This window comes from Gigantopelta aegis, chromosome 6, assembly GCF_016097555.1.
Source record: "Gigantopelta aegis isolate Gae_Host chromosome 6, Gae_host_genome, whole genome shotgun sequence".
NCBI classification, from domain to species: Eukaryota; Metazoa; Mollusca; class Gastropoda; order Neomphalida; family Peltospiridae; genus Gigantopelta; species Gigantopelta aegis.
The window spans coordinates 57,400,598-57,423,431 of NC_054704.1; the positions used below are offsets into that span (position 1 = coordinate 57,400,598).

The window sequence follows — 22,834 nt, forward strand, 5'->3', positions numbered from 1 at the left end:
AGTGCACCAGGACTGGTATATCAATGGCCATGTTTTGTGCAGTAGCGGCTTTCAGGTGACTACTTGTCAGGGCAGGATGTAGCTCAGTGATAAAGTGCTCACCTGATGTGCGGGCGGTCTAGGATCGGTCCCCGTCGGTAGATCCATTGAGCCCATTCTCTCTAACCAGTACACCGGGACTGGTATATCAAAGGCAGTGGTATGTGCTATCATGTCTGTAGGATAGTGCATATAAAAAAAACTAGCTATTCATGGGAAAATGTTACCAATGTTTTACATCCAATTTCGGATGATTAATAAATCAATGTGTTCTAGTGGTGTTAAACAAAAACAAACTTTAACTGACTACTTGCCAATAACCAAATGTTTAACATCCAATAACCAATAGGTGTGCTCTAATGGTTAAACAACTGAACATTTTAAAATTATTTGGTTTTGAAAACCATAGACATAATGATTTCTCAGGTAATAACACATTTTGCAAGGTTTTCAACTGTCAGTTTTTAGAAGTAAAACTGAAAGACATTTAATCTTCTTCTTTTTTTTTTGCTTCACAAGAAGTGAACGTTTAAGAATATATATTATGATTATTATTGGAATTAATTAACCCAGCTTGGAACAACAAAGAATTCAATGGTTTTTTTCTGCAGTGGTTGTTATATTGTTAGTCTTGTATCAATGCTTATTTACATGCATTGTATATTGTATATAAGTACTAAACATCTGTTCCAGTTTTAATGGTGGGTGAAAGGGATGAGCAAATGGCACTGTCAACTTTAGCCAGTCTTTATAGTACGTAAGAGGAATAAAATGAATGATATTAATATTTGTAGAGTGGGTGGGGCTCAAAGTAGGTCCCATCCCATGGCCTATTTCTACATCACTATACTGTTTTAATGGTGGGTCAAAGGGGCAAGCAGATAAGTTATATAGCCAGTTTTCATAGTTATGAAGAGAAGCCTGAATAATATTATATGGGCACGAGCTAGCCGCTACCATTCCCAAGGTGCATTTCCATAGAACTATCAAGTTTTATGAAACTTTCAGTATTTGTGAAAAGTGTTTTTGTTGTTTTTGTGCTGCTGTTAAGTGTACAGAAAGTTAGTGTTTAGAGAATTTCACAAAAATAAAGTGAGTATGTAGTTTGTGTGATTTAATGGCTAAAATCTATACTACACATAGTGTGTTCAGTCACAGCTGTCCTTGATCACACTAATGAAAATCCGGTCAGCAGGCGGCCATGTTTGACATCATGTGTAAGCAGTTTAACAAAAGAAGCTTACACAGTGTATCGACAGGGTTTGGTCCCAGTTAAGTTTGGCCTAGTGAAAAATTACTCATTGGCCTGTACAAGCTGCTGGGCAGTCTACAGACTTGAATTCCTGTATATTGATAATTAGGGCAATCCCACTATAGGCAGTGAAGTCACTGTGTTTGGGAACTTCCTAAGATAATCCCAACCCTTGTACTTCAGTCTGTTGGTTAATAGTGGTTCTTAAAAGTGTGTTGGGAGAAACGTTTGGCATTGGGAGAAAAACGTTTGGCTGCCACATGTACATGTAACAGGACGCTGAAAACCTTTTGTTGAGACGGCTGTTGCTCTTGAAGATGGCCACACCCAGTGCTTTTTAGTCTGTTTTTTTCTTCAAATATTTTATTTTAGTCAGTCAGCTTTGCCAAGCTTTTGTGTAGAAGTTGAAGAATCCCCATAATATTGTGACTGATCTGATTTATTAATTGGTTTATTTTCAAACAGCAGGAATGATTACGGCCATGATTACCTTTTTTTTCTTCTTTTTTCTTTAATATGTAGTCCACCAAAATATTTTGGATCAAGACCAAAAATTATTTTTGTGACTATAAATTTTACTTCCTATTTGTTTTATTAACACATCATAAGATAAACCCTGCCTAGTTTGAGAAATGGTACCTGTAATGGAGTAATGGTAATTGATCTATATTACCATATCTACCCCACAGTGGACCTCAAATCTCGGAATGACAGTTCTTTGTGGTGATAAAAAAGTTTCATGTTCATATGAGTGGTTCAAGCTCCCTATACAAACTTTAGTTGGCTGTCTCTTCTCAGCTATTTTGCATTCGTCAGATATATATTGTTAGTGTTTTAATACATCGCAGTACCAAAATTTCTGTGTTTTGATACAGTAAATCAGTATTGACATGATACCGATATCAGATGATATATATACAGAACTTCACATACGTTGTTTTCACTTCCTATTTTGCGCAAGAATATATACCACGAGACTGCGTAGCGTAGCGAAAACAACGTATGTGAAGTTCTGTATTTATTACATACCTTCATTTATGTTTTACAAAAAACGTTTTTAATTTAACGTCATAACAACACTTTGTTAAATCTATGAACAAAACTCCTTTCACGGATTCATTTAATGTTAAGAATCATACTCGGCGGCAGCCTTGTGTAATGTTTCAAATACAGTATGACATCATTTGTAAATCATATATGATGTCAGTAAATAAAAGGCGCTAACTGCTGTAAAAAGAAAAAGGGAATTCCCCATTTAAAAGTTCCAGTCCAGATTGCACATATGTGCGATACAGAATAAATTTACTACACGGTTTTAAAAGGCCTTTATCACTATAGTAAGATTGAATAGGTATGTAATAAATACGATATACCACCCAGCTCTAGTAGGTATTTAGTACCAATTACTTCAAAGTCTATGTATACATACAGGTTTTTCATAAATAAGACACTAAAATTTAAACACAGTGCACAGGCACACTGCAAATATACTCATTAAATTTTGTAACTAACCTTTTGAAGTGTAATCCAAACATGGGTACCTTGGACTGTAAAGACTGACCTTGGTTTGTCCCACTTTACCCACTTTACAAAGGAAATTTAATGCTATTGGTTTCCATTAAGACATGCAGATGGCTTTGGTATTCACTTTTCAGTGCTAAGTGGACATTAAATAAACATACTGGGATTAGAATATTAGTTCAGTGCTTAGAATTAGAGTGGTTGTCCTTTTCTAGGATAAAGTTTATTGGTAAAATGTCTGGTACTGGGGATTTCTTGTTTTTTAAGACATGTTTTTGAGAAATTATGTTGAGTAATGAAACACATGTTCACTGTTGGCCTGTAGGCAGTTCATACCATATCTTTGTTTAGTATCTGACATGACAGTAATAGTGTAAGATGATGAATTCATCTTTAATGGTTATTGCAAGTAATCAGTGGGTCTATCTATACATATGCATGTAGATTATAATTTCTTCTATACTTTTGTTGGCAAGTAATTCTTGCCATGTTTGTACAGTGAATGTTCTGTACAAGTACTGGAAGGCACACTTCAAAGCATTCCTTGATGAATAAATGATATGGATTTTTCGCAGTCAATGTCATGTTGGTGTCTTTTCAGCATGGCATTATGGAAATAGCTGAAATGTTTGCAGTAATGTGTTTGTGGCCACAGGCTATTGGCAGAACACTGTACCTGGTCAAGTGTTCCCCCACCGCTAGTCCGTCTCTGCTCTCGCACACACACACACTTCTCACACTCCCAGCTTTCTGGCAGGCACTTCTAACAGCAGGCTGCTACATACTTTTGCTCACAATAATAGAAATAAATCGGTTTCCTTTTAAACCCTTCCTTCAAATTGAAATAAGCCCGTTTTTGAATGCATGTTCAGGGCTGAAATGAATGCTGAAGTGGATGGATTGTACAGCATGTTTACTGTCAACAATAGCATTTGTCGAGTGAGAAGGCGACACTGTCACCCAGAGAATGATGAGGTATTCGGCCAGAAATCGGATAGGTCTGCAGTTTGTACAGTGTGTGTACCATCCAGGAGTCGGTCTCATCTTTGTAGTAAGCCATCCCGTGCAGAGGAATGGATTTGTTCTTCAAAGTCTGTCCTTTCTATGCTGGTCGGTCAACCAGAGTAAAGCTGAAGCTAAAGAAAACTAAACCATTTGTCCTTTAAGCTTTGAAAGTGGAAAATTAATTTAGCAAAAAACCCACCCACCTCTACCCAACCTTGATGAACTTTGGTGTAAAAATTAACGTTTTCTTACGCATTAGTGCAACATTTAAAAAAAAATTTAAATGCAATAATCAAACTCATATGCTCCCCCACCCCATCCACCAGGTATGGAGGTAAGCACCGTGTCTAGTAACCAATATCAGGGTTTCTGCCAGAAGGTAAAATGGGTATGGCGCCATACCCAAATTATTTTGCAGATTTTATTTTTTAAAGTTAATTTTTTGACAAAATTAATTACTGTTGTCATTACTGTATGATTTTCTTAACCCTAACACTAAACATACAGAGCCCTCAAAAGTACCCGGTCTCCGGCGGCAAATCGCCGCCTGAAACAGCTTTTGCCGCCGCCTACTTTTCGTTGATGGTAAAAAAAAAAGGTGCTTTCTCTTCTTTAATAAAGTCTCCTACAAAAGGGATCCAAACAAGGTGCCAAAATAGTTGTTTATTTGTCTTGAAATGCGATTAGTTCACATCGAAATTTGATTTTTCAAATGTTTCTAGGGGAGGGCCCCCAGATCCCCCGCTTTGCCCCCTGCTATCATCACTGTTGTAGCCTGCTACTTCTTAAACTATTGAGGGCGCTGAACATAACCCATTTTCTTTATGGGGGATTTATTTTGATCCCTGCAAACCATTATTCTGTTTATGAGAATGTCATTGAAGTAATGCAATCAAACATCAGTAGTCATTTTGAAATAGAAATCATAGAAAAATTTACTTCTGTGCATGTTACCGTATACGCAAATACGTTCGCGAATAAAATATACCAAGAAAATCGCGAATACGTTGATAACACCGCAAATTTTATTACGTGAGAACTTATTTCTGATTTGGTAAAATATTATTTCACTTATAATATAAAGTCTTTTATTACCCCAGCGGTCACTCATAACAGGAAAAATAAAAATCATAATTTCTCACTGAGAACTTATGATGCATTGGTCTAACGAAAATGTAAAATGAAAGCCCGATCAGTAATTATTTTAGCCTCGAAAATATTTGCGTATACGGTACTACTGTTAGTTATTGTTAGTTTTCTGTTATAGTTACTGGCTAAGAGAATAGAGTTGTGGACATTTATGTATAGCTTGGGGTTGGATTTGTTTTTGTATTTTAAAAAAAGAACTGTGAAAAAGTGCTTGAATATACAGGGCTCGCACCGGAACAATTTTTGGTACAGCCAATTTTCAGATATATAGAATATTTCCTTGAAAATTATTAAAATGTACTTAATTTAAGGAAAATTTATTAGCCAAAAAATAAATGATTTAGCCATTTTGTATAAAAATTAATAATTGGCTAATTTGGCATTAAACCCTGAGTCCTGAGTATGATAATGTACTAACAATGATTTCTTAATGATACGATATTGAAGTTGAACAGATGTGATGAGTTTGAGTCCCCAGTGCTTTCATGTTAGAGGACAAACCTGAACATTTTATAAAACACCTTTCCTGTGCTTTAGAAATATTTTCCATACAGGTGTTCTAATTTTCATTTTAAAAATGTTTTTTGCAGGCTTCCATCTTAGTGGCACAGTAACAGAACCCGCCAATCCTTTATACTCTGAGCCAGAGAAGAAGTATCCAGTGTCAATAAGTTTTGACAGGTATGTAATCCAAAATCTCTTCACTTGCTGGGAGGTGAGGTTGTGAAGGAGTAAAGTTGATTTTGTTTAACAACACTACTGTGGCTAGAACACATTGATTTATTAATTGTCCACTACTGGATGTCAGACATTTGGTAATTCTTATATCAAAGATGAAACCCGAAAAAGAAATTAGGTTGCGTTGTCCACTACTTAAAAACAATTTAAAACAAAGTTGATATGAAAAAAGAAGAAAAAATCTCACGGGAAATAATTAAAACATTTAATCGTATTTTAGTCATTTTACAAAATATGATGTTTTTAACCATGTACACGCAATCTACATTTTGAATTTTGGGGCATGGCTGGTAGTGTGCACAACTTTTTGTTTTAACAAGTAAAAACACTGGTTGCTATGGTATTAAAATTAGTGTTATGCAACCATGCTTCCTATTGACCTGATAATTCCTACCTGATAATTCGAAGTGTTATCATGTCACTAGAAAGTGTTGTCATGTCACTAGGAAATGATTTGTGCGCATGACAGATGTTTGCTAAATTTTCAGGTAGATTGATTTCTCATTTTTCAAGCATCCATTTACAGCAATAATTGTTGAACTGCATAAATAAATATAACATTTTCATCTCCTGCAACATTAAATTACTCTTTATTTTTCAATTCTCCATTATTCGCTTCCATTGGGAACTAGCCAGCATTTTTAAGTAAACATTTTGAAACAAAAAACTCAAGTAGCTTCCTGCAAAGAATGTTTTCATTGGGAACATCGTCTGACGTCATGTAGATCTTCAGGTCACACATAAACTTGAGTTTATTTTCACAGAAAAAAGTACAACAATTGTAATGTGACACAACAGACTTTGAAATATAATCAAAGTATTTTATTTAAAATTTGGAAACATAACTTTTAGGCTGGCTATGCCATTCCCAATATGCTTTTGAGCACCTGTTATTGTCCAACTTCCGGAAGTACATATAGTTTCTACACAATAAAACTAATAGTTTCTATACTGCTTTTGACTGAAAAAATATAACTTGAAAGGGGTTGCATGATAAACAAAATATCAGGTTACCACGTTTTGATATCGTGGTTATTTGGCTTGGTTCGATAAGGGTGTAACAGGCTCGCTGAAGCTTGCCTGTTGCACTGTTATCTAAACCTCGCCAAATAACCACAATATCAAAGCGTAGTAACCTGATATTCTATATTTATCCAAAACTGCTGAAAATGACAAGTGCCCCCCCCCCCCCCAAAAAAAACAACAACAACAAAAAAAACAACAACATTTGGCTCTCATTTTGTGTACATAAAACTGTTTATGTTTAATCATTAAGTAAATACACTTTCTAACACAACCATTGGTGAGAACATCATTCTTTATTTTTGATAAAACATTGTAATGTGTGATAACAATTTAAAGACATACGACTGGCTACTTCTAGGTGATGAACAGGTCGCTAGTGCCATGCCATGCAATGAAAATAAACCCCACACGATTAAATGGACTACACTGTTATGTAACATGTGCAAGGGCTGTAAATACATTTTATTTGGAAAAGACGTTTAAATTTGCTTAAAACCTTCTTTGATACATTTTAAACAAGTCATTGTAAAATAAATGGTACTAACGACCACTCATAATATTCTCTGTTTTGTGTTTTTCTTTTTACCAAAACATTTAATCTATTCTACTTTTCTGAATTCTAAAGTTAATATCTGAAAATCCAACCCTACTGGTGGGACAGATTGCAAGAAATTGAATGTTGTGATGTAGATACTTATGCATAGGGACAAAATGTTATACTTGTGCATCATAAATCACATAATACACAGACATAAACTTTATCGGTTCACTGGTCTGGTGCAGATTGTACCAAGTAACCGAGCGACTCTTTCAATTCCATTGAGCTTTAAACTAGGTGCATGTATTAACTTACAAATGTAAATTGTAAAAAATTATATGCTATATTATGGTTTCTGTACCAGGTGGTGAAGGGGATAATTAAGGTATAAAGAACCCAGCCTTCGATGTACGTGTACTTAAAGGGCTGTTGCAAAATTTTAAATATAATTTATGTACATTGTATGTGTAGTTCTTTGTGTGAGAAATGTGTTTTACTGTTGACGAAAAATAGCAATTTTAAATTCACACAAACTGCCAAACTGTTACGTGATGAGCTGTTAAGTGTTATGTATTATAAAAAAATTTCAGGTTGGTTTTTGAACTCTTGGTGTGCAGCACTGCATGTCAGTAATCAACTTGAAAAATGCTCAATTATTTGGAATATTAATATAACTACAAATGTGTTATGGTTAGGTAACTCGTTGGTTAACACAAATATAATTCACGTAACCAAACAATTGGTAACATGGTTGAAAATCATTTGAATTGAAAGTTAAAGTTTGCTTTGTTCAACTACACCACTGGAGCACATGTGAATTGACTTCCAGTTGCCAAAGATTTTGAAAAATATTGTGCCTTGCAATCTAGTCACATACAGTTTATGCACAGGTTGAAGATTGATCGGAATGCATTAAGGCAGTTGACAATATACACTGATAGTAAAAGACAACAATACAGAGTAAAAACATTAATACACAGTGTTATGGGATTGAGAGGTGAGGTTGAGCTTCAAATCATTTCTTAACAATGTATCTGTTGGTGAAAAAAACTCCACTATTTAGTAGATTTATTATATATCTATATCCGGCGCCTTATATGATATGCTGGGGTGTCATTAAACATTCATTCATTCATCGTATGATACGTATTGTATTCACCACACAGTGTATTTGTTGCAGCTCTTAAAGTTAACATTCATACCTATATAAGTAAACTATTCAGAGCTATTTGGTATGCCTGAACTGTTCCCATTGCAACATTTCTGTCAGGTGTGTGAGTTACAAATGGCATTCTGCTGCAGGTATTGGAAAGGAGCCCGTCTGTATCATTTTGGAGTCACTCCTTGTAGGCTGCCATTCATGGTATGCCATCCGTGAAATATTAAATCAACATGCCTCACCTACCACACTGCACTGCTAAATCAAACAGGAGAACTTGCCTACACCATCATTTGTGAATGACTTGTGTTTTAGTAGGTAATCAGTACAGGTTATTGTCAGGTTACTGGTCTGTGTGAATGACAAGTGGCCTGCACTCTGTTGTACTAACTTATAACAATTACAACTGAATCTGAACCTCTGTGACCCCCAGCAGGGGGTTAATAATCCTGTTTAGAAAAAAAAAACTGCTGTCTATGATAATAGTTAGTATTGCCCACCATCCCTAAACTGTCATCCTTATATGAAATCAGCTACAATATCAACTGAATGTTTTCAGATCTTCACAAATAAAATGTTTTATTTAAATATGTATTATTGACAGTTGTGAGTTTTCCACCAGACATAATACAATCAAAACATGTTCCTATATAAAGGGAAGTTCAAATCTGTTATTCATACATAAACAGGCTGCAAATTTAGCAGGGTTCTGTGTTGCTGTAAATTCCAGATTTTAGGTCAGAAACGTAAGATTGTGAGATGGAATCCTAAAAATACCTAGATTACATCACTTTTAGTTTCAGTGGAATCTTAAAAACAAGATCCCCAAATTCAATGTATGTAAGTGCATTTATTTTATTTACAAGTATTCCACAAAATAATTTGAGAGTACTTATTCAGAAGAGAGAGAGAGGGAGAAAAAAAAAAAAAGATACTGTAAGTGCTTTTACTAGATGGATCTGCGGTTGAAATATTTAGGAACTTAGCCCTATATATTGCTTACAGTTAGACACAATTTTAACAGTAGTTCCCTTGATTTGATTTATCTAAAAATAATGCCTTACAGGCGAATATACATGTGTATATATATATATATAAAAATGCATTAAATGCCAAGATTGTATGATATGTAATTTAATCTTTGGTACCCTTTGGCAAAAATGTTGATGTTTGCTTGAACCATATTGCATGCATGCAGGACTCCCTCTGGAACAATTTTGGTTTGTCAATCCACTTATAGTTTTTAAAAATGTATTTATTTTACATGAACATTCGTCAGTTGAGTAACATTTTACTAAGCACATTGTGTTTCATGTTGCATGTGGATATGTAAAAGCTCTTGTCATATAAACAGCCTTTTAGTGATGTTTGACTGAGAAGGTATTTGGGGGCACTGACTGATGCATGCTGTCTTCTTTTAGTTTTATGCCTTTAAGTGCACCAATTGAAAAGTCTATTGAAAAAGATAAAAAAATGTGGTTCTTTCACTATAAACTTGAAATATGGTAAACATTGAACAAAAGAATATGATTGTTTCAAGTACATGTATATTATATTATTGAATGTAATAATCATTCATACTGACATCAGCGTATTTACACACTGCCTGACATTTATTTAAAAAAAATAAACATAAATAATGCTTTGAGGATTTTGTATAATTTGAAATAATCTTCATTAGACATAGCTACCTTAGGGCTCAAACTTAACTTAACAACGGCTTCACTGATGGCAGTTTTTTTGCTGACGGATAAAAATTATTGCAGTTGATTGGTGAGACTTTTAAATTTTTCGGTTAATATATTTTTTGCAAAAATTACTGATTTAAAATTGTCATAGGCAGACTCAGAATTGCCACTAGTGAGCATTTTGCACATGGCAAAAACATTACAAAATTGCTGTAAAAAATTCTTAAGTTTGAGCCCTGCTGCCTACCTGCCATATACATGTATATGTCAGAAATAATATAACATTAATAATAAAAAAAAGAAAGAAAAAACACGTGAAATTGTAAAACCAACAAAAAAGAGACAGCTTTTCTTTCCAAAATGATCCTATTTTTACATCCAACAAACAATTAATGTTGGCTGAGAAAATTTGTTTTACTTTAAGTTGAGGCAGTTGTTTAGGTCAAGGCCTCTGTTATGCTGAAATAAATCCAGGTAACCCATTTCCTTTTTGCGTAACTAGTTATATCTATGTAGATGGTGCACAAAATTTTGCGGGAACAAAAAATAGGTTACGCAAAATTCGATTTGCACGAGAAACACATGAACTAAACGACCGTTCTCGCAATGTTTAGAGGCCTGATGTCTTGAGACTGTTCAAGCACACAAAGATAACCTGCTTTTAAAACTGCTTGGTTTACAACTGTTGGTACATGCATGTTTTTTTATTGTTGTAACGATCATATTACTATGATTACATGGTTTCTGTATTAGTTTCACACCAGGTCTTGAGGAATGATAACGGTTGAGGTCAGAACACCCTCCCCTTCTCACCACATTCTTCTTTGTTTTCATCAGTCTGTCTGGCAGTCACACTTTCACTATTCAGTAAAAAGTACAAAATACTTTTGTAATGAATAAAATGTTCTATACATGTGTGCATGTATTTCACTGCACTGCATCAACTTAGAAATGTTTTCAAGAACTCTTCTGTTGTAAACATGTATTCGAAATATAAACTACAATGTATATTGGCTTGAGCCTGATACACCTCCACATAGTTAACCTTGTTGCTAGATTGGCTAGTGCTTAAACAAATAAATGTTTCTGAGCTTCATTATTGAATAATTAGCAACCAATATTTTGAGATCAATTTCTAAAATTAATCTACCTATCTGTAATTTTATTGAATTGTTTAAGCTAAACATAAAATGAAAATATATTCGACCCAAACAACCATACAGGATGTGCACTTTGGATTTTTTTTTTACTTACCATTCGGGCGAGTTATGTCAGCACTTTTGACTTGCCCATACAATTTTTGAGTAGCCCAGATTTAATTTTTAAAAAACCAAAACTACTGTACTTGGCATAGGAGATCAGTTTCAATGGGCATATGTAACTCTGTTCTAAAGTATATCAGTGTTAATAAAGACATAGTTGTTATACAAATAGGTAGCTTTCTATTACTATTTCTACCATTCAAATGAGCATTAAATTGATTGTTACATAGCAAATTTATTATAAAAAAAATCATATTTTTGGTTGTTTTACAAACATTACATTTAGGATATTCTGAAATAATTGGTTGTAATGAATGTGTGAAATTCCAGTCGCCAGGTGGTCAACTTGCGATGAGGTTTTTACTTGTCTGGTGTTGTTTTCACTTTAATACAGTGAAACCTGTCTAAAACGGAATCCTGTCAAAACTGGCCAAGTTTCATGGTTCAAAATTTTCAAAATTCTAAAAAGCGGCCCTCTAGACATCAGATTGTGTTTAAATCGGATAAATATTAGGTTCCTGGTGAAATGTGGTGTGATTCGTTTAGACCGTTTTCACTGTACATACATGTATTATGCAAGCATAATGCATGCATGCTATCTTTCTGTTCAGATTTTACCCTAATAGTATATGCTGAAATAACCTATAAAATACTAAATAGAATTAAATAGACAAATATAGAGACAAATAATTACTAAATTTTTATATATAATACATGTATTAAAAATGATATTAATGAATAAAATTAAACAAATAAATTAGTTACATTAAATAAATTTTCAAGGTTTATTTTTGGTTGGAAATTTGGCCTAGTGATTTAGTGTGGTGGGATAGCGAAAATCACTGCAGTAAGATGCATTATGCAAATACACATTGCAAATAAACTCAACAAGATTTAGGTGCATGTGCATGTGCATATAACCCAAACTGCCCCAAGAGTGTTGGTAACTTAATTGTGTGATATACAGGTCTGGAGACTTGCAGATGTAAAGATATATATGTCATTGATGGTATTTGTGCTCTCGTGCTGTTTCTCATCATATTGTTTGTTTTTTTAGATGTAAAATAACCTCGGTGAAATGTGGCTGTGGGAACAAGGATATCTTCTGGTGCCAGCATGTTGTCGCTCTGTCCCTATACAGGATCCGCAAAGCAGATATGGTGCAATTGCGAGTGCCTATTTCCGGTGGGTATTTAATATTCTGATTTCAGCTATTTATTCAGTTTTTAAAACAATCATAAAGGCTTGATGAACAGACTGTTTACATGTATATAGGTCTTAGTGAAAGACACACAAGTGGCAACCTGAAAACTGTCCCTATACTTGTTTCGTGAAAAACACACTATAATATTCACACTTTTCAAGATCTTACCGTCTTCCAGATTGTTTGTCCAGTGTTATTTTCTTCTCTGATTTGTTTTCTCATTTATAAGCAGCATGTTATATTTGGATGCCTAAATTAGAGTGATATTTTTTATCTGGTTTGCTAACTAAATGACAGATTGATATTTCATATATGAAAACATTGCTTAAAATGGCAGCATGCAAAAAGTGGTCCAATTTTAAAGACAGATTTATGTATGATTATTTCATCCATTTAGCTTGTCTTTTTGCTATATTTCAAAACCTTACCTCATCCCATAATATTTCATTTCCGACAGGCTATATTTTTCCTTAGCAGGACATATATTATGTTTTTTGGTCTATTTATAATTAAATAATTGAAGACCATATTTTACTAAATATTTCAAGCCATATAATACAGTGTTCGAGATAAAAACAATTTGGCCAGTATCCCAATTGGATACTAACATTTCAAAATCTGGTATCCCACCTCAGAATTTGGTATTATATGGCATCCCGGTGGGATACTGGGTTCTTGAAGTCTGGTATCCAAAATTAAATGCTGGTATCCCTGGGATATCGGGATACCGTTAATCTCGAACACTGTAATAGCACTGATCATTAATCAAAACACTAATTGAATAATAATACTTTCTCATAGTAGCCATTGTCATTTGTTTGGTTTAAAGATCTGCTTTGAGACTGGTTATTATCAGGTTAAAATGTCTGAGAATATTTTAATTAAAAACTTCACTAAGTCATTCTGTAGGACAGGGATTATAAGCACAGCCTTTAAGTGAAGGTTTTTATGTGATTGTCTAATACATAGTTTTGTGCTTACAGAAACACTACTTCAGATGAATCGAGAACAACTGCAGAAGTTTGCCCAGTATCTGATAGCAGAGCATCACACAGATGTGCTACCCACAGCCCAAAAGATTGCAGATCAAATACTGCAGTCATCTTCAGAAATCAACAGGCTTCCAGGTAATGAAAATAGACTCTCTCTTTTCTCTCTCTCTCCTTCCTTCTCCCTTCCCCCCCCCCCCTCCAATAAAATAAATAAATTAAGTACCGGTTCTGATGTTAATAATTTTGACGTTTATTGTTTAGGCTGCCCCAGACTCTTTTTGGTAATCATCAAACTTGTTATGAAAACTTAACCCAAAAACAAACCAGAATTTGAGGGAGCAATGCTTGCACAAGTTTGATTTAAGCATTATTTATTACTTTGTATTGTTTATTATCATGTAATATATTGTCTTTACTTTGATATCGCTTCATGATGTACAGTTTTAAGTATCTCATTGTTACTACTATAGCTTCAACAAATGTGGGTATTTTTGTGGCACAGTGGGTGTGGTGCAGCAGAAACAAACGAGGTCTTGGATCTGATTGAAAAAGACGACATTTTAAAATTTTCTTTTTAATGTTCAATTTTCATCAGACATTAATTTCGCGTGGAAATTATTTTCAAATTTTTTATTCAAGCCCGAAAAACACAAAAATAAATTCCACACAAAAATAAAGTGTTTTACAGTACTTTATTTTCGCATGCAATTTATTTTTGCATTTTCATAAGTGCTGGTGATGAAAGCAATACATGTGTTTAAAAAACAGAAGTAAACATCAAGGTATGTTAAATTGTGGAAGTGAAAACAATCCAGGTTGGGCTTGTACAACGACACTGTACTCGTAGTTCGTATTGGGCCTTCACACTAAAGGTTTTGCCTGTTGGTCAATCATAAGCCGTACTGAACAAGTAGTTTAAATCAAACTTGCGCTAGCATTGCCTTCAAATTCCATTTTCCTCATCGGTGGGTCAATTGGGCTATTTCTCGCTCCAGCCAGTGAACCATAACTGGTATATCAACGGCCTTGGTATGTACTACCCTGTCTGTGGTGATGGTGCATATAAAAGAACCTTTACTGTTAATCGAAAAGAGTAGCCCATGAAGTGGCGACAGTGGGTTTCCTCTCTCAGTATCTGTGTGGTCCTTAACCATATGTCTGATGCCATATAACCATAAATATAATGTGTTGAGTGTGTCGTTAAATAAATATTATAAAACATTTCCTTCCTTCAAATTCCATTTTGTTTTCGGGTTCGATTTTTATAATAAGTTTGAGGATTTCGAAAAAGTGCACAGGGTAGCCTAAGCACCTTGCATACGCTTATGGTATTTTGTAAGCAAGAAACATCAAAATTATTAGCATCTGTACTGGTACTTAAATTTTTTATTAGGGGAGGGATGAGAATTCGCGAAATTAAATGCTTGCAAACTAATTCATTTTCATTAAATTGCAAAAATGTGATCCCCTGAAGTATCTTACAGCAATTTTTTTGACTTCAAAATAATCTGATCACGTCCGCTTTCAGAGTTTTTTATGTGTAAAGAGTTAGATATGGTTACAACTGGTGTGTATAATTTCAGTTGTTTTTTAAACTACTTTAAATGACATTTTCTCACCACACTGCTGTTGTATGTTACAGGAGCACCAGACCCAACTGCTGGGGCATCAGTTGATGATGACAACAGTTGGCATCTGGATGAGGATCAGGTGCGGGAACAAGTGCGATCCTTTCTCTCACAGGGTGGATATCTCAACTCCTGTAATCAACTCAACTCCATGTTTGCAAAGGTAAACTTTATTCATATCAACAGTATTATTTATTGTAAATTGTTACAACTGATGTGTGGGCAGGATGTAGCTCAATGGTAAAGACTCCTGGCGCGCATTGTCTAGGATCAATTCCCTTCAGTGGGATTATTAGGATTATTTCTCGATCCAGACAATGCATCACAACTGGTATGCTAAAGACTATGTGCTGTCCTGTGTGGGATGGTGCATATAAAAGATCCCTTGCTACTAATTGGAAAAATGTAGCGGGTTTCCTCTCTAAAACTGTCAGAATTACCAAATGTTTTACATCCAAAAAACAATAAATCAATGTGCTCTAGTGGTGTCGTTAAAACAAATGTTACCTTTTTCCATATATAGCATGCATTTTAGAAATAACCATTTCATTTCTACGAAGTTAATTTCTTTGAGATACACATTAAGGTGTAATAAGAATCAATGTCAGAACAACAAGTTTTATTATAGTGTTGTGAACTATTTTAACTTGTAAACAGCCAGTGTCACAATGGAAATCTTGAAGCAAGCAGATCATAATCTCACGATCAATTTAAAACATTTGTGATTTGAGATGTAAGGTCACAATCACATAACCTGATATTTAAAGTTTAGTTTTAACCTAAGTCTATCCATGACTAATATAATAATATTGAAATATAGTTTAAATGTTTACATGTGATCTATAAATATAATATAATAAGTTGCTTGGGTTAATTTATATTTTTAGCTCTATCATAATAGTTTGTCTTCAAATGAAATTTTCTTTTAATCTAAAAACTAAAACAGTTAAACATAGACATTGCCATTCATTGTTCATTGTAATCATTGTAGGTACGAGAAATGCTGAGAGCACGAGATTCCAATGGTGCGAGGATGTTGACATTAATAACAGAACAATTTTTGGCGGATCCTCGTCTAGCGGTCTGGAAAACACAGGGAACACCCATGTCGGACAAGTGTAGACAACTCTGGGATGAGCTTGGTAAATATATTGCGCTATTATCCACATGGGTGAACATAACCAAGTTAATAAAAACCATACAAAGCACATGTGTAATAACAAGTGAAAACGGTGACCAACCAATACTGTGATTTTGGGATGACATAATGTTACTTCTTCAGTCCTAGCTCTGAAATATTGTATTCACTGACACATGACGTCATTTCGTTGTCTCCTAGTTACGTTTGAATCATTTTGACACAGGCCTTGTTATTCATAAAAAAAAAAAAAATCAATTAATAATATGAATAAGAAAGAAATGATTACTCTTGTGCGAGTCGCTCTCGATGGGTAATACAAGAATTCTGAGACCTTTTTTTCCTTAAATCAGTACGACACACAAGCTCGTATAATAATATCTATGTATTTGCCTTACCTTCAGCAAAAGGGGCATAATAATTAGGATCTCACAATATCTCTCTTTATTATATACATAGCAATGAAATGTATAGATCTACAGAAACCATAGAAGTGATATCCAGTGAAAAGTCATATTTTCACTGTATTTTACCTATAGTGAAAATATAGAAATCGTATTTACTTTTTTGTAAAAAGCATGATTAAATTATCTCCCTTTGTCTCATTTCTTCGTATTTAAGTTTGATGATTTCCAATGCATTTGATCGTATTTGAAAAAAAAAAAAGAAGTGATTTAAACAACTATAAAAAGGATTACGAAGTGCAATTATGATAAAATATCTAAAACGAATTGAATATGAAATTAAATAATGATGACACAATGTAGTGTAAGTGTAAGAATTTAGCAGCGTTCGATTTGTTTTGTTTTTGTGGGAGGTTTCGTAAGATTGCTTTGTCAGGTATGTTTGCACAGCAGTATTATAAAATAAATGTTAATATAAAGATAATTTTTATTCAAATTTCTTTTAAAAGGCTATGGTCAAGTAAATTTCTGGAAAAGTTCCATAGGAAAAAATATATCATTGTGTTACGTGTATTCGATATGATAAGCGAAATATTTTAACAAAACGCGAAAAATATTGTCAAAAATTAGGAAAGATGTTTGTAATAAATAGACCATTTCATGGTGTTTTTTCGAATACGATTTTTATGTCAACTCGTGATGTATGAAAACCATATTTTTACGCATTGCTTCGAAAAACTACATGAAATAGCCTCTATCTATCCATCCAATGCATCACAATAACATACATGTAATAGAAATGATTCCTATAAATATGCACACACATACAAAGCAACACAAAAACCCCCACTTATATTGAAAGTGTTGTATGTTACAATTGCAGCTTAATATAGATTGAAATACAAAATACTTTATACTATGCTTGATACATTTTTGCATAATTTGTTGAATTATTGGTATTCTCTCAGCATCACTTGTTCAAGTTTATATTTTGCCATTATTAATGCTGTTTTTACACAATGGAGCACAATATTAATCAATTGTCTTTGATTTGAATACAGGTGCATTATGGGTGTGTGTTGTGCTCAATCCCCGGTGCTATTGTCACGAGAAGGAGCAGTGGCGAGAGTTGTTAGAACAGTGGACGTCTAACAGCGTGTGTCCACTGGAGGATGCTGATGGTCGACATGTTGTAGACATTCCACAGACCAGAGGTCTCCTTCAAGCCATTGGAAGTGGTAAGCAAGGCAGGACAATTGTAATACTACAAATTAACTTACTCTAAACAAATCAATAGCTATTGGATTTCAATTTTATATTTGTCATCATTTTATGATGATGATGTGAAACTTGTCATGAAAGCTGATTTTTTAAATATTTCTTTATAGTGTAATAAAGCTCTTACTACTTTACTTATTCCTCATAAAACAATAGTCGATTTGGATTTTAATATATTGTGCATATATATGGATGAAGTTAACACTACTATGTGATTATAAAAAAAAACCCTACTGTTAAGTACTCTTATAATAAACTGGAAGGGACCATGAATTATAGTTTGTTATAGTAGTAATTGGCCATTTTCATTTCCAAAGTCAGCCATATTGGGGTTTTTTAATTTAAAACACCTTACATATAGCATACACAAATTTTAACACAATTTATTGTCAACAATAAACAAAAAATGCAAAATAGAACTTCAAATTAAAAGTTCATTTAATCGTAGTTTTTTTAAAATTGTAATTTGTTTTTGTCTGCTTACTTAGCGGCGGCCTTATAACTTGCAAAACTATTACAATGTCTTTCATTATGCTTATTTCGGTTGTAATTTGTCAAACACTATCATTGTGTGTCGGCTCCTCAGCGAACATAATTCCTTTATCATTCAGGGTCCAGCTCGTTGTATGCAGTAGTTTGCTGTAAGTGTGTTCGTTCTAAGTGTACTGTACTGTATTTATGGTAATTGGCATCCCCACCCACCACCTCAATTCAAATTTCACTAATTTTCTCTTTTGTTAATCGGACTACTGAGTTTGGAGTTTTGTTCACTGTTTTCTTGGATGTTTTCAGACAATTCCTCAATGCGCCCACGACCTCGCACAGTCTTCCAGCATGCCCTAGAAGCGTGTCGGCTGACCTGGCACCACCCACACCTACAAGCAGTGATCAGTCAGGGATTCGGCCATCGCCGGGACACTTCTCATCCTCTGCTTTTTGATGATCAGGGACAGCCATTATGGAAAGGTGAGTTGGACCAAGTGTAAAAATAATAAATCTCAAGTTACTGAAGTGCATATTTTATTTTAAATTTTTCATTAACATTGTAATCGAAGTATGATAGTATTTTGTTGAAAAAGGTGTCACAAAATGCATTGTTTTGTCTTTATTTTTTAAGTAGTTTTAAGTAAAACATTAAATGAAATAAAATGGTGTTAATAAATATATTGTTTCTGAGAAAATACACAATATTTAGGCTCTTTTGATAAATTAGGGGATAACCCTTCTTTATTTTCTGATTTGCCAACTTAAATCAGTGTTTTTACTGTCCCAAATTTACTTCTATTGGCCACATGTTATTGGAACCATTAACATGGGAAATTTGTTTCAGTAAAACCATATATTTATACAGGCAAATAGTGTTATTAACTAATTAGTCATTATCCATTTAAGTCGAGATGTGGCAAACAGAATGTCATGAATTCATATATGTCTTTCTTAACAGAGCATTTGCCCACAGCCTGTGCAAGAGTGGATGCCTTGCGATCTCATGGGTATGCTAAGGAAGCCTTACGATTGGCTGTTGCCATAGTAAGAACGATGAAACAGGAACAACGCTTTAATCAAGAAAAATATGCTGATCTCCAGAGAGATATAGGTAAACAGGTTTTCAAAGTCTTTATAACTGAGCTATTTTAGATTTCTTTTTTAATTTGGTAAATTGTACTTGCTAACCACAGTTCTTGTGAACAAATTAAATTTTCATAATGTCTCGGAGACTTGTTTCTCATAAATCAGTGTTGTTTATTGTGAGGTTGTTAATTTTTAGATAAGTTAAAACCTTTAAGGATTGTAATACCATTAACTGCCTTCTTTTAAATGCTAAAACTATCTGTCAAAATTTGTTAAGACGAATCTCAATCATTATAAGATGTAAATGATAAGACATAGGATTAAATCAGTTAATGAGACCACTGTTTTAATATTGCATTCACCACATTATTTTGATTAAAACTTGTTTTAGTTATAAATGCAGAAATATTTGGCACATGGTTTTCTATTTACAAGGTTAATTCTTACAAATTAAAATATTTAACTATAGTTATTAAAATACAAGACTGTCACCACAATAAGCAAAACGTAAAATACTAATTATTTTTTTTGCAGTGTCTGCTAATCCTTCTATGTCAACATGCGGGTCACGTTCCCAGACCACTGTCAGTTCCACTGGATGGGTGGGGCACCCGCTCAACCCCATCAGTGTTCTGTTTGACACCCTGCTGGAACCCTGCATTATACGGGATGAAAATACTGCAGGCAAGTACATTAGCTATTAGTTCATTATTTTGTCAGTTGTCAATAATTCTTAGTTCAGATAAAATTGCATTAAATTTTGAAGGGCTGATATTGAACTTGACCCATGTACACCACAAATACATATACTACAACCTCACCTGTAACTTTTTGGATATATCAGGAAATGTTTTCGACTTTCTTATTCAGTACAAGTATTGTCATCCTAATTTTAATTGCACCCCACACATTTAACCAGCATAATATTATGTGGTACATTGATACTAATAAAAGAAAACAAATTTCCGAAATTTACTTCCTAAATGGCATGTGTAGTAGTATATAATGCACTGTGTAAAGATGGGTGCTTTTCGATCTTCAACTTGGTGAGATGGTATTTGATTTACTATTACCTTTTTAGTTAGTTTTTTCTGCTAAAATACCTGTTTACTGAATGCATCATATTTGTAATTCTTTATTAAGTATTAATTTGTCCACATCTTCCAGACTGGAATGCCCGCATGTACAACAGCGAGAGTCAGACATCCAGCCCTATGCGGTATCAACACATGTCTGAGGGTCTGATGTCAGGAGAAACCTACCTCACTCTGGCAGTCGAGGCTGTCCTAATGGGTTAGTTGATCCTCCCCAGTTTTCATCTTGTACTGCCCTATGACATATCATACACACACAGCTCTTCTAATGGGTTAATTGATCCCTCCCCAGTTTTCATCTTGTACTGCCCTATCACATATACACACACGGCTCTACGACTCTTCTAATGGGTTAGTTGATCCTCCCCAGTTTTCATCTTGTACTGCCCTATCATATAACATACACACACGGCTCTACGACTCTTCTAATGGGTTAGTTGATCCTCCCCAGTTTTCATCTTGTACTGCCCTATCACATATCACACACACACGGCTCTACGACTCTTCTAATGGGTTAGTTGATCATCCCCAGTTTTCATCTTGTACTGCCCTATCATATATCATACACACACGGCTCTACGACTCTTCTAATGGGTTAGTTGATCCTCCTCAGTTTTCATCTTGTACTGCCCTATCATATATCATACATACACAGCTCTACGACTCTTCTAATGGGTTAGTTGATCCTCCCCAGTTTTCATCTTGTACTGCCCTATCACATATCATACACACTCAGCTCTTCTAATGGGTTAGTTGATCCTCCTCAGTTTTCATCTTGTACTGCCCTATCACATATCATACATACACAGCTCTATGACTCTTCTAATGGGTCAGTTGATCCTCTCCAGTTTTCATCTTGTACTGCCCTATCACATATCATACACACACGGCTCTACGACTCTTCTAATGGGTTAGTTGATCCTCACCAGTTTTCATCTTGTACTGCCCTATCATATATCATACACACACGGCTCTACGACTCTTCTAATGGGTTAGTTGATCCTCACCAGTTTTCATCTTGTACTGCCCTATCATATATCATACACACACGGCTCTACGACTCTTCTAATGGGTTAGTTGATCCTCACCAGTTTTCATCTTGTACTGCCCTATCACATATCACACACACACGGCTCTACGACTCTTCTAATGGGTTAGTTGATCCTCACCAGTTTTCATCTTGTACTGCCCTATCACATATCACACACACACGGCTCTACGACTCTTCTAATGGGTTAGTTGATCCCTTAAACATTCTTCACCTCCATCTTTGCAAGCCATGACATTACTCAGAAGCACTCTTGGCACACATATCTGGGTTTTCCAGATTTTGTAATGATTGATTTTTAGTGGAAAATAACTGGGTTTTACTAGTTTTCAAGTTAAATAGAAAATTTGGTGAAATTTTAACTCACCCAGAGGTAACCCTGTTAAATAATTTTTTTAATATTTTGACTTTAACACACTCATATATAGAGCTGGTCGGTATACCGTATATACCGTTTGGTATCGGTTTCAGTATTTTACAAAATTTCACACCGTTTAGTTAAGCACTAATAATATATCTAACGAATGCAAAATGGGTTGGGTATAAATCAGACGAGAGCCTTGTGTATGGAATTTAATTTTATTTAGATGAACTTAGTGTGTGAGCCTCAACTCAGGCATGCATTTAAAGCTGAGTATACCGAAAATACTGCTGTAACCCTGTTAAATAATTTTTTTAATATTTTGACTTTAACACACTCATATATAGAGCTGGTCGGTATACTGTATATACCGTTTGGTATCGGTTTCAGTATTTTACAAAATTTCACACCGTTTAGTTATGCACTAATAATATATCTAACGAATGCAAAATGGGTTGGGTATAAATCAGACAAGAGCCTTGTGTATGGAATTTAATTTTATTTAGATGAACTTAGTGTGTGAGCCTCAACTCAGGCATGCATTTAAAGCTGAGTATACCGAAAATACTGCTCGATATCGGTATTGGTATTGTGTCAGTACCGAATACCATATCGATACCGAGGTAAATCACCCAAAACATACCGTACCGATACCAAGGTAAATCACCCCAAAAATATGAAACCTCAAATTTCAGTACCGCCCAGCTCTAACTATACAGTATAGTGTAAATATTAATT

General features: G+C 34.4%; 1 protein-coding gene across 1 annotated transcript in view; it reads left to right on the forward strand.

Moving 5' to 3' along the window:
* LOC121374301 (zinc finger SWIM domain-containing protein 5-like) overlaps window positions 1-22,834 on the forward strand; it is a 60,435-nt gene that overhangs the window by 24,461 nt on the left and 13,140 nt on the right. Inside the window, exons 2-11 of the mRNA XM_041501351.1 lie at window positions 5,557-5,647; window positions 12,435-12,562; window positions 13,565-13,708; window positions 15,216-15,364; window positions 16,193-16,343; window positions 17,805-17,981; window positions 18,814-18,987; window positions 19,466-19,618; window positions 20,128-20,277; window positions 20,761-20,886. Of these exons, the coding sequence (XP_041357285.1) occupies window positions 5,557-5,647; window positions 12,435-12,562; window positions 13,565-13,708; window positions 15,216-15,364; window positions 16,193-16,343; window positions 17,805-17,981; window positions 18,814-18,987; window positions 19,466-19,618; window positions 20,128-20,277; window positions 20,761-20,886 (1,443 nt within the window). The remainder of the gene's footprint in view (window positions 1-5,556; window positions 5,648-12,434; window positions 12,563-13,564; window positions 13,709-15,215; window positions 15,365-16,192; window positions 16,344-17,804; window positions 17,982-18,813; window positions 18,988-19,465; window positions 19,619-20,127; window positions 20,278-20,760; window positions 20,887-22,834) is intronic.